The following is a 12,581-nucleotide window of genomic DNA, read 5'->3' as shown; positions in this document are numbered from 1 at the left end:
CCTGCTGCTTGCAATCAATGGGATAAGGCTGCTTTAGTCAGGTTTCCAGAGCCCTGTAATAGAAAGCAGCTGTCCCTATCCAGATTGCACCAGACATCTCCACAATTACTTTGTCATCTTCTTTTGGTCAGCTGCATTACTCAACTTCCCAGTACTCTGTGTTAATAACACCAGCAATCCCAGAACTGTACTCCACATACTTTTTTCTTAAAACCCCCAACACTAACCTGAGGATGTCTGTATTGCTATTTGCCACTCCATACACAGATTTTACATTTGTTATGTGTCAAAATATGAACTCCAGGACTTTGTATTCTACTGAAGTGGGCTGCATGAGCCACACATCTCAATGTGAACAATTTAAATTACTCTAGGGCAAGCCTACTTGAAAAGTCCTCCCCTTCTTTTCCCAAGCAGCACAGAACTGGACAAACTGACAACATCCAACACCATCTGAAACATTTAGTTTTGCAGAACCATTCAGATGGCAATGAAGGTTCTCAGTCTTTACACAGCTATCTTCAGTAAGCAGTAAGGGTCACAGTATCTATTGCCTCCACCATTAAAACAGTACCACCTAATAATCCGGGGGAGGGGAAACTTCTTTGCATTTTGCATTAATAAATGTCATTATAACATAAGATACTCAGTTATTTAGTTAACAAGGTTAAATAACTGCATGTCCATCAACTATACCTTTATTCTGAAAGCTCACTTTAAGTAACAATTAAGTCTCTGTTTCTCTAGTGAACTGCTAAAAACCAAGTAGCTCATTCAAATTCCACAAGTATGTAACTATAGTTGCCCCTTTATTTAAAAAAACATAATTTAATTTGGAGCCATGGCTGCCATCTCCCTCTGTCTTTGCATACACCAGTTTTAACAGCTCCTTTGGGAAGCGTTCATGGAAGTGGTAATAGGTGTGGTAATTTCCATTTTCTGTTTTCTAGTTCAGAGAGTAATTGAATCCAGTCACTATTGCGATATCTTTCTGGCAAATCTTTGTTGGCCTCCATGAAATGAGCTGGAAGTTTGATTTCCGTTCTCAGCAGGCATGTTTGTGTGATACAGATGAACTGCTGTAACTGGCAAATTGGAGGCAATTTCAGCAGAGATTCCTAGGCTTAAATAAGCGCAAGAACAGAACTTCTTTCACCTCCAGAGAAGTCTCCTCTTTAACAGTCCTGAGAAATGACAGGACCAGATTGGAGAGTTGGGATTTCTGCTGTTGCAAGACACTTTGAAGTTTGTTTTATTAAACCAGCACGCACATGAAATGACTAGGAAAAAAACCCCAAGTCATTATGAAATAAAATCTTGAGGCAAAACAAGCTTTATCACTCCCTAAAACTGCTTTCTATCTCTGCTGCATTTTAACTGGAATACACAAGTATTTTATTTCCTGTGACAGCAACATTCACTAGTCTTCATTCCAGTTATACCTGTTTAGCTCCCCATGACAGCAGCTAGTGCAAGAGCATCAGCCACTGACAGACCATTAGTGGCATTCTAGGCAGGTCCGTGAATTCTGCCACACAAGGCATTTCAGAACCAAAATACAAGGTACCAGGTGAGTAGAGGCTGAATGTATGACTAGACTAAGATTAAAAACTTTATTTTTTATACAAAACAATAATAAATCCAAGCAGATAATGAACTAAGTGTGTCTTCTCATTTTCCATCTTTTCTTCTTTCTCAATAAAGTCTATCCACAGTTCAGTGTTAAACCACTCCATATTCTGCAAAAACTATGATGTTTCCATCTTGTATCCATGTTTTTCTAATTCAGCTCTGTATAGAAAAGAGACAGGTGCATTGAAACACATATACAATACCGTTAGATGTTTGATTTTTTAAAAAATTAAATATATTACACAATATACAATCATTTTAGAATAGCAATGTCATACTGTTTTTTGATTGATACCAATAACCTTAACCTCACTTACTCTGTAGTTCTTGGACTCCAGCTTTTTATCTTAGATCACTACAAGTGACTTCTCAGTGAAAACTCCAAATATTTGTTTTAATCACACTTATTGCCCTCTGACCCACCACATGGTACAAAGCAGCACCTATGCATCTGCAACATTCCAAATGCATTAGAATAACCAAAATATTATCTTATACATATTCTCAAGAATCTTATATATTATTCTCAAGATTTTCTTAAGTCAAATAAGTTCACTATTTTATTTGATTTAAATGCACGTGCTTCCAAAACAATTGTAAGCTTTTTCTTTGCTTTTGGAATAGTGCACTCTGGAACTTTTATTTACATCTTGGTGCAATACACCTTGCAGTGAACAATTCTGAGGGAAATGATTGTTGTCCTTAGCTGTAGCCAGAACAGCAAGTCAGGAACTACAATTGTTATCACTCCTGCCCTGCCACCACTTTGCTTCTCACCTGCCTCTGAACACACCAGCCAGGATGCATCCTATTTTATCCCCTAGTCTTACCATATGTGTATCTAGATATGGAAGTACAAATCTCTAATAATATTTTGGGTTAGTTTGCACATTTAGTAGTAGGGTTTTAAAAGTGGAGGACTGCAGCATTTGCTTTCTAGAGATGAAAGAAACATGCTACAACCAGGCAAACCACTATATGGTCACCAATACTGCAGGCTGCAACTAAGGCCAATTATGGAAAGTTTGTCTAGATCAACTATGTCTATCAAGAATTACACTATTTCTTGGAAGTCTGTTTCATTACATATCAACCTGTTTTCCAGTATTACCATTTAACTGCCTTTCAACCATATAAGAAATAACGATACCAACGATTTTTTATGCAGAAGATAAAAAAAGAATTGCTTTCTCTGGAGTACAAATCAACCCAGGAGTTTAAGCAGGCTGTATTACAGACAGTTTGCTCCTCATGCAACATACTGAGGGATTAATTATAAAATCTGGCTTTGTTCTGAATGCTTGCAACAATTTAAGTTATAATTATGCGTCAGTAAAGGATTACTGAAACTACAAGTGACAAAGAGGATTAAGCAACTGGTTTAGAGGTACCCAAATTGCTATCACTTTTTTTAAAGCATGTAATTAACAATTACTTTGCTGTTGTTGCTCATGAACAGTATGTTCATCACACAGGAAAGAACCTTAACGTTAATACAGACCACTAATCTCCAGAAAATTTGCCCATCTGGACAAAGAACAGCGGTGCTGTTTTAAAGTACAGACAGAAAACTGTAACATACTTTGCAGACCACATAGCACAAAAGGATAATCTTGGATGCCTTGCCATTAATCTTGGCAGTACAATTCAGAACTTTCACACACACACAGAAAAGTCATTAGAAAAGGATCCACTCATGTTAAATTGACTAAGTGTCAGTGCATCTCAATTTCCCATGATCTTTACACTGTTTGCATAATGGAACAAAATTCTGTCACCACAATGTCCTAAGGCATATTTCAGTAGAATTATTAAAAGATGAAATGCTGATCAGTACTTCAGAGTCTTGAAATTCCTCAGTCTGGTTCTAAAAGGCTTTAAATAGAAAAGCAGAAAGTAGAACTTTCATTTCTTTCCATTTCAGATCTTTATTTTTTTAAAGTAAGCAGATTTTAAACTTTCAGATATTAACTAATCAACTCCATTTTAAATATTTTACCTGTCTTCTAGAACAGTAAGTTTAAATAAAATTACCTTAACTGATTGGAGAAATCATCTTCTACGTTGTCGTCATCCCAATTGTCTTCCCAGACGTGTGCATCTTCATCTTCATCTAAACCAGTCCAATCTAAAGACAGAAAAGCAAGTCTAAATATTGTATGCTGCATTTCTTTGGTACCATGTCTTACAATTAGCTCAGCCACAGAGAAAGGCAGACTTCTGGTAAATTTAACAGAGAAGTCTGGATTACATTCAAGTGTTTATGAGACACAAAGATCTAAAACACACCTCACAATTTCTGTAATTACAACAAACATGAAACTTGGTGAAAAAAAATCATTACACACTTCACATCATGGCTTGCGAGATTAAACATTCCTAAGAGATATTTTGCATACTTTTGGATTAACTGTAGCATCATCCTTCCAGATGTGTATTTAAACACTTAATTCAGATTTAAAAAGTAAATATGTATCAGATGCTTTTGCCAAAACACAGACACATTCTCTGTTCCCTCGAATCATATGCAGTCAGTCTATTGATAAATGACAAAAAACTATCTGTGATGCAGAAGCAAAGGCAGATTGAGACGAGCATCTGCAAACAGCAGTTGATACCTCTAACCAGCTATTTCTGGGTTCCCAAGACAGCAAAAGCTGTCTTGCCTTTGTAAGGAAACACTTTATGTCCATTTACTAACCTTATTTATATTTTTCCTATGATAAAGTAATCTGGCACATCACCCTTGACAAATTACAGATCACACACTTAATGCTTCATTATTAAAAAAAATTAAAATCAAACTAAATGGTTTAGAAAAATAATGAAAATGAAAGGCTCAGAATCACCATGAAGACATAAATTGGCTTACTTGATCTTTTTTTTAGTTTCTCGGTTTATTCCTACTGAAAGACACAGTTTTTCAAATGTTAAAAAAAAAGCCCCCGAATTTTGACACTTGCAACTTTATATTTTTCAAAGTCTGTTAGTGCCTTTAAAGAGATAACACTGTTCTTCCCCTTCCATTCTGGTAAGCCATCTGCTGCCCATCCACAGAAAGCTTTGAGGACTAAGGCCTAAAGTAACGTTAAGCACTGATGGAGGTATGGAGGGAGTAGGGGAGAAAGTTAGTGGGATAAAACATTAAAAACTAATTCACTGTGAACAACTAACTTTCTAAGAATGAAGCCTGGTCTTTGCATTTTCTCCTCCTTTTTCTAACACTGACAGGCAACAAAATTAATATTTGAGATTCACCAGGACAGGAAAATCCATTTGTCACTGATTAAAGACACACGTGTGGAAGGCATTACAACTAAATTTCCCTACTCAAATAAATCATATAATGGGAAAAGATGAAGGAGCATAGAAATTGTGGTGTGAGAGCAAAAGAAAAAAACTAGGAAGAAAAAGTGAAGAAAAAATGCTGTATATAAAAATGCTTTATTTGGATTTAGTTGCATGGGTAGTTGTTCAAAGGGAAGGGCTTATATTTTACAACTACCTGCAGTAAGCTTTGTCCTTGCCAATTTATAGCTCACTGATATTTTTGTCAAAAAAAAAAAAAAACAACTTTACCAATTATCTGGATTTTGAAGACAGAAGAAACAAAGCTCAAAGAACTTAAAATTAACACAAAGTCAAACTTTTCTATCTGCAAACATACAAGTAGCTCAGACAGAACTACAAGATTGAAAAAAAAAAATCTCCCAGTAACTCATATCTAGCACAACAAACAGCAGCTTCAGTCATAAAAGGTCAGCTGGGCAGACTGCAAAAAGATGCTCTAAATCACACTGAGTAAAGAGGAGTCAGGACCACGTCATCTTCCATGCCGGGGTGCGGAGGAGAGTGAAAGTAAAGTCTAAATTACATTCTCATCTCCGTAGGAGAAGATTCTACAGCATCTGTATATTGATACTATTACCCCAGAATTGTGTAATACAGTTATTATTCCCCGCTACATTATATGCTTGTGACTAAACAAAAGCAAAAAATGATAGAGCATTATCTGGGATTGAAAGTATTAAGATTACTTGAGAGTCCACTGCCAGTAAGTATTACTAATATACAGCGAAATTATAACCATGTCATGGCTGGGCTTCTTAAAAATGTGTTTTCACATCCTGATCACTGATTGTTTTCTTTTGCACTTGGGAAATAAAAAACAGTTTTCAGGATTTTAGGGTTTTTTATCCCCTGCTCTATCACTTTACACATCACATTTTTATATTCTGAAATGCACTGTATAAAAGATTCTTAAGTCACTCATTTACATGTGGTTTTCTCTACTATAGCATACTTATGCTATACTGCTAAGTATCCTATAAAAATTGGGCAAGTCAGTTTTTGATACATAACTTGATTTCATAAATTGTTTAAGTAAATTTTTAGGTTGGAATAAACCCCAAAAGCCGGTGTTTTCATCCCTTAACATACATTCACATTATCTCATTTCCTTTGGATAAAAACTGGGTAATACAACACATAGTTCTGCTATTGCTAGAAAGTGGTGTTTTAATTTGAAAGAACAACAATTAAGAATGGGCTTGAGCCCAGTCATCACAGTCCTTTCCTAAGTACTACAGATAACAGTCAAAGTGGTCTGAACACTCAACATCTCAAAACTATGACCCCACTTGAGGATTCAAATAAGCCCCTTTAGAGGTTCTTATTTTCTGCAAGAAAGAACATCTAGAAGCCTGATGATGGTCACTTTTTAAGAAGTCTCTGTTCTATCCAGCCTGCACAGTACTTTTAGCATTACAGCTAGAGTCAAGTAAAACTAATTTCACCTTCAGTAATACTCCAATTCAGTGCTCTGGCCAATCAAAGGACCAGAAGCTTCAGAGACCTCCCCTATTGTGAATACTTAATTTACATTAAGATAAACTTTTTTTTTCCTGTTTAGGAAACACTTATGAAAAAGAAAGTATAGTCTTGTAAGTTACTTTAGCTATTATCCTAACTACGTCATGAACTTTCTCTTTCAGTACACGCAAAAATATTAATTTTAGCAGTACTGAAGGGTTCAGAACACCTAAGGCTTGTAAAGCCATAGAAAGATCACACGCAATAAGGACGTTAGAGAAAAAAAATCCTGACGTTACATTCATCGTGTTATACATCATGTCTCATGATCCACACCTTGAGACAATCCCAGAATTAAGGACATAAAAAGCCAACATGCCCTAATAGGGATGTTTCCAAGACTATCTCTGTCAAGGGTCATTGAGTTGTTTTATTGAATTTAACTTCCTTATTAAGTATATCTGTATCCATGAAAAGCAAACCAGCATATACATATCTGTGCTTCAAAAGTAAAGAGATTCAGAGTAACTACAGAGCGCATTATTTCCTTTTCACACATTTTTCCATCCTACGATCAGTTTCCAGCCCTCATCCCTCCTCTCCCTCGCGATTCTCATCTCCAGTGCCAAGAAGCAGTAAATTTCTCCGGCACTTGTTCCCGGCTCTCTCGCACAATGACACAGCACTTCCAGCGCGATGTGCCGAGCGCCGTGACACCGGCACAGAGCCGTGCGCGGGCACCACGATCGCGCTCGACCGCGGCTATGACGGGGCTGCAGCCCCTGCCCGGGCGGGGGCTGGGCAGGGACCCGCGGGGCACCGAGGAAGCTTCCGCGGGGCTCAGCCCGGCCCTGCGGAGCGGCAGCACAGCGGTGCCCCGCGGAGCGGCCGCAGAGTCGCGGGGACCCGCAGCGGGGACGGCGCACACGGCGCCCCAGAGCCACCGCCGCTCCCGCCCGCCGCGTCCTGCCCGCCCCGGCCGGCCCAGGCCGCGGCGGTCCCGCCTGCAGGCCGCGGCCTGTCGTGTCCTGCCGTCCCGGTCCGTCCCGCCCCCGCCCGGCACCTTCAGCCGGGAACTCCTCAAACTCGTCGTCCTCCTCCAGGAGCCCCAGATCCACCGGCTGCTTCTTTTCCGACATGCTGGGCCCGCACCGCGTCCCGCCGCCCCGAGCCTGCTGGGATCCCGCGGCCACCGCCGCGCCTGCGCCGCTGCCGGGCCCGGCTCCGGCCCGCGCCTGCGCCCTGCCGCTCCCGGGTCCCGGCTGCTCCCGGCCCCGCCCGCCGCTCCCGGGCCCGGACCGAGACCGGGCTCAGGTACCCCCGCGGGAAGTGCCGCTTCTGTCCTCAGTGCTGTGGGAAGAACAAGCCCGTTCCCTGCAGCGTCAGGCCAAACTGCACAGGCCGCTGCCGCTACTGAGTGCGTCTGTTCTCTACATTCTTGCATCACTGGTTTGTACTCAGGCAAAACCTATCGAGTATCAGCCTTGTCTCCTTAATCTGTTAAGTCATGGTGTTAGGGTTTTTTCCCTTCTGGCACTTCGACATAATGTTTCAAAACGCCAGGGGAGGTTTAGGTTGGACATTAGGAGGAATTCATTCACAGAAAGAGTGATTAGACGTTGGAATGGGCTGCCCAGGGAGGTGGTGGAGTCACCGTCCCTGGAGGGGTTTAAGGAAAGCCTGGCCGTGGCGCTCAGTGCCATGGTCTAGTTGACAAGTTGGTGTTTGGCCACAGGTTGGACTCGATGATCCCAGAGGTCTTTTCCAACCTGATTGACTCTGTGATTCTGTGAAAACTTATAACTAATTTGCTGTCTTTTAAATTCCTTGTCCATCACATCGGAGAAACAAGCAAGCAGCTTAAAAGAGAGGGTTTGACTAAGCTATTCACTAAGAGTTTAGGGTGTTACATGAAAAATAGAAATGCTATAGGTTTTTATTATTCCAAAGTGTATTCATTCACTTAAATGTAGATTCTGTTGATGATATCGACAAAGGCAAAGTTCAGCACTTACTAGCCTGAACAAGTTTGTGTGCATGGCAGCACCAGTGGCTTCTCTCCCAGCAATCACCTTACAACAATACTGCCAATTTGGTGGAGAGGCTGGGATTTTTGTTCTGCGAGAAACTGATTCACAAGGCAGTGACTTTCACAGCTGGGTTATACTGTGGCCTAGGTTTAAAGTCAGGAAAACAACAAAACACTGGTGTGGGAATTCATATATCATTGAGTTCGAACCCAGCGTAAGCATGTTCTGCCATGCAGCCACAGGTAAGACGAGGTGGGAAATGAGTCCTTCTGCCAGGTGAAAGGCCTAATCGAGCGGTTACATTCTAGTTTTTTGTGACAGAAGGACTGACTGGCAGTGATGACTGTGAAATCATGAAAACTCTGGTTTAATAAATCAGTATGTGAAATCTTGTTGTAACTTAGCTGGGATTATCAGCAAGTCGTGCATTTTGGAATAATAGATATATTGCTCCAAGCCAGTACAAGATAAAGTCATAAAGTGGATAGGGGTCTGTCATATGAAAAGCTTGCAATGATCCATGATCATTCAGTTACTAAGGCTCATATTCAAACCCTCTAGTTTTTGCCTAACCTAGAACCTGACTGAACTGTGAAGTCTGGATCACACCGGGGAATAATGAGATACTCAGTTGCACCTAGATTAGCCAAGAAAGAATGTAACTTGGAAACTCCTATGGACAAGTAGCTTCAAGTATCCCTGAAACAGGAAGCAGCCTGACCTTGTTTCATAGACTTTCCCTACATATCTGCTGTAGAGAAAAGATGCAACAGTTCTTTCCGCCCCTTCTTTCTCTTCCTTCTCTCCCAAGCTGCTGGTTAGGAAGCTCTGGAATGCCCATGAAAAGAAGAATCTGCACTTCCCAAGAGAATATGGCTGGCCGCTGCACAGTGAAACAAGTAAAATCAAGGACTCCTGAAGCAGTGCCGTACTGATGTAGAGTCGGACCAGAATCAGTCTTGGATTTGAGGCCTCCTATGCATTTCCCACCTGTGGAGATGAGTATTCCTGTATCACCAGTTACCCAGACTTAATCTTGTGTTGCCACAAAAATCTGTAGTGTCCAAATCTCCTCCTTTATTATGAATCTCAAATTTTTGATGGTTCTCTTAAATTTGTGGTTTCTGGAGTTTTGTCATTAAATAAGGAGCTTGGCTCTTGTTTAAAGATGAGAAAAGTTTGTAGCCAAAGCAATTAGAAATTAGCTTAGAAATATGAACAAAATTTGTTTCAGATTTACCTACTTTACTTGTAAGATTGCTTTAAAATTATGATTTTAAAAATAAAAACTCTGAATCCATTGGTTTAAATCCAATACCACAGGTTTTGTAAACCTGGAATTTCATTAGCTTGCCTAGCCTTTTTAGGAGATGAATGCATGAATGCAGACCTCACTGTTATTTCCCAAATGCTTTAACTCTCTGCTAGTAAGATCTCCAAGGGCATAGGTATCTGGCATGTTGTGTTTCTCTCATCAAGGTATGCCCATCCTCTGTTGCCTGAAGGACCTGATCTGGGAGGCATTCTCCAAGCCAGCCTGCTAGACCTTGCAAAAAAAGTTCCCAGAGGGCAAGGCAACAGGCTTACCTTCAGATTTCCACTATGTCCAAGTTGGATTTGACCTGGTGTGAATGCCAAGTGTTTGCTGGTTGTTTGGGGATCAAACTCCTCCAAAGTATATACAGGTATTTTCACGCATGGTGGAGCAGATTTGACAAGTAAACAACTCTGTCTGCAACAGCAAATAGCCTACCAAGGAGAATCTCCTGGCAGCTGGTGGATGGGTATGACATACCATATCCCAGATGTATGTTCCTAACAACCAGACTATACAGTAAGCAAATAGAAAGAACTTATTCTCCTGCAGGTAGCTGTTAGAAAACACAGTTTTTAGTGCCAATCTTGTGGCTGGGATTTCTCAGCAGAGGCACAGGATTAAATCATATTTTCTTAAGGTTTCTTACTGGCCTTCTTAGGTAGCTTCCAGTCTGTAGGCTTTGTATATCCCACACTTCACTGCCTCCAGGAAGCATTTGAGGAACTTACATCTCTGCGCTGAGAAAAGATATCTTCAAATTCCACAAAGCATCACAGCATGTAAAAATGTGATGATGCAGTTTATACTACTCAAGCCTTTTGGTGGACCCAGCCCCATGGAATAGTTTTAATTCTTTAAGGAAAATAGCATAAGGATTCAGCTGTCCAGAACAGATCTTCCAATGTGGAAAATTTGCAGGAGGGTGTCCAAGCTCCAAGCATGATCAGAGCTTGATAGTTTCTGAGTGGACCGTAAAGAATAAGAGTTGCCTTTCAGCATCTACCCTATTCAGTTAGAGTGGGGAAAGGCCATGGATATCTCTGAAGAGCATACTGCCAGTGATTTTTGTTTGATCCTTCCCCTGTCCCAAGACTGGCAGCAACCTTTACAGTCACCAAGCCTGTATCTCACATGGACACAGGATGCACAGAGCAAGGATTACTTTTGATCAAATTAGGGAAGGCACTTCCTACATTCCCAAAACAGCATAAGTGATCTGCTTTCTTGGAGCTGCAGCCCCTGCACAGTACACCGGCTACATGCTGAATAGGTTGGTTTTCCAAGACCAAGAGCCTGACAATATTGTGTGCTTCAGCAGAGAGATCTACATGCCTGTTGCATGGAAATTCAAGGGAAAAAATTCCTATAGATTTCAGTGGTTTGGGATATGACTGTCTCTATTAAAATCTTTAGTTAAATATACCCTTAAATGGTAACATGTTAGAAATAATTGAACAAGACAATCCTGAGTAATTCATCAGTACTTCTATTATTCTTTCCAGAGTTCCACATCAGCTATTTACACAATATGATTTGTTTTAATTTTTTTATTCAGCATGTTTTATGCATTAGTATCAGAAAAGCCTGTCTTTCTCTTGACAAATGTTACTGCAAGTTGTCTAACAGGGAGGTGGATTATGTAGATTTATTTATTCAGAGTGTAATTTGAATAAATAAAAAATGGAAATAAACCTTTTTTTTCAGAATTAGAGCCTTTTTTTTTTCTTTCAAGGTGAAACAAAAAGTGTTTGTAGTACACTCATTAAAATTTCCAGATTATTTTTAGGTGGACTACTATTCATTTCAATGCCTGGGCCAATTTTCTTTTATTTGGATGCTTTAATGTCTGAAAGCATATTCTGAGGATAAGATTAAGAAGAGAAAATAGAACAGGTTGGAAATTAATTTGCTTATAAGCAGTTAAAGGTGTTCTGTTGAAAAAAACCCTCAAAGCCGTATTAAGTATTTTAGATAAATTGAGTAAACTGTTGTTTTGGAGGTCTGCATGGTTCCAGGCTACCATACAGTGTCTATTCAGAGAAATCCCGTGCTGCAAAGAAAATTGGCATAGTATGTGGACGGATCAATATCATGTGAAATCTGGATACAGATCTACATCTAATGGTCCTCCAGCTCAGACATCTGTCTCATATCAGTTGTGCCTGCAAATCTTATCTGGGTGGGAGAGGGACTGTCTTATTTATGGTCCAGGCTGTTAGATATCCAGGAATGCACCTAATTCCTGAAAAAAAAAAAACCAACCAAAAAAAACCCCACAGGAAAGCTTATTACCATTGTTACCATTCAGAATGTGTAAATTTCTGTGCAATGCAGAATATCTATCCTGTAGTGTGTTGGGCAGTCCAAGCACTGACTAATGCATCCTAGGAATCCCTTCAGAGATAGTGTTCTGTATCTCAGGATAGTACTGCATGTCATGCTGTAGTTTTTTTGGATTAAATTGAAGGAAAAAAGCGTATCCCACATTCAGTGCATCTGGAAGTGAGGCACGGATTGCCCTGCTTCTTTCAATAGCTCTGCACAACTCTGGACCCACGGCATTATTCCTGAGGTCAGTGCCTTTGGTTTGCCACTATTTGTTTACTCATGCCTGCAGAGGTCCTCTTTTTCTCTCCAGCTGCTCCATCATTCACCAGCACCTCCTGGTAGCCCACTCTGCTCCCACAGCCCATCCGTTCTCAGAGCTGACCCTCACTGGGGTCAGGATGCGATTAGGTGGCTGCAGATCATAAGGAATATTAATCACAAGGAACACTTAGATGTTGCTT

General features: G+C 40.4%; 1 protein-coding gene and 1 long non-coding RNA gene across 2 annotated transcripts; one reads left to right on the top strand and one right to left on the bottom strand.

Annotated features, from left to right (window-relative positions):
• Positions 1-1,588: 1,588 nt before the first annotated feature.
• SEM1 (SEM1 26S proteasome subunit) lies at positions 1,589-7,667 on the bottom strand. Its single transcript, XM_042043411.1, has 3 exons — positions 7,508-7,667; positions 3,667-3,760; positions 1,589-1,791 (listed from the first exon to the last, which is right to left on the bottom strand). The coding sequence occupies exons 1-3, from the start codon at positions 7,581-7,583 to the stop codon at positions 1,749-1,751; spliced, it is 213 nt and encodes a 70-aa protein (XP_041899345.1). The 5' UTR covers positions 7,584-7,667; the 3' UTR covers positions 1,589-1,748.
• A 27-nt stretch (positions 7,668-7,694) lies between these two features.
• LOC121671527 lies at positions 7,695-11,489 on the top strand. The gene is made up of 2 exons (XR_006018533.1): positions 7,695-7,893; positions 9,286-11,489. It is a non-coding gene; the product is annotated as an uncharacterized LOC121671527 (long non-coding RNA).
• The last annotated feature ends 1,092 nt before the right edge of the window (positions 11,490-12,581 follow it).

This window comes from Corvus kubaryi, unplaced genomic scaffold, assembly GCF_017639235.1.
Source record: "Corvus kubaryi isolate FWS band 111438036 unplaced genomic scaffold, C.kubaryi_AGA036_p1.0 37398, whole genome shotgun sequence".
NCBI classification, from domain to species: domain Eukaryota; kingdom Metazoa; phylum Chordata; class Aves; order Passeriformes; family Corvidae; genus Corvus; species Corvus kubaryi.
This window is presented reverse-complemented; position numbering and strand designations above follow the sequence as displayed.

Excerpts from the sequence above, each read along its gene's own strand:
- SEM1 (XM_042043411.1), bottom strand. The coding sequence starts at position 7,583 with ATGTCGGAAAAGAAGCAGCCGGTGGATCTGGGGCTCCTGGAGGAGGAC. Across the intron at positions 3,761-7,507 it reads TGAGGAGTTCCCGGCTGAAG|ATTGGACTGGTTTAGATGAA; the intron begins GTGCCGGGCGGG and ends TTCTGTCTTTAG. Across the intron at positions 1,792-3,666 it reads GATTTCTCCAATCAGTTAAG|AGCTGAATTAGAAAAACATG; the intron begins GTAATTTTATTT and ends TTTTCTATACAG.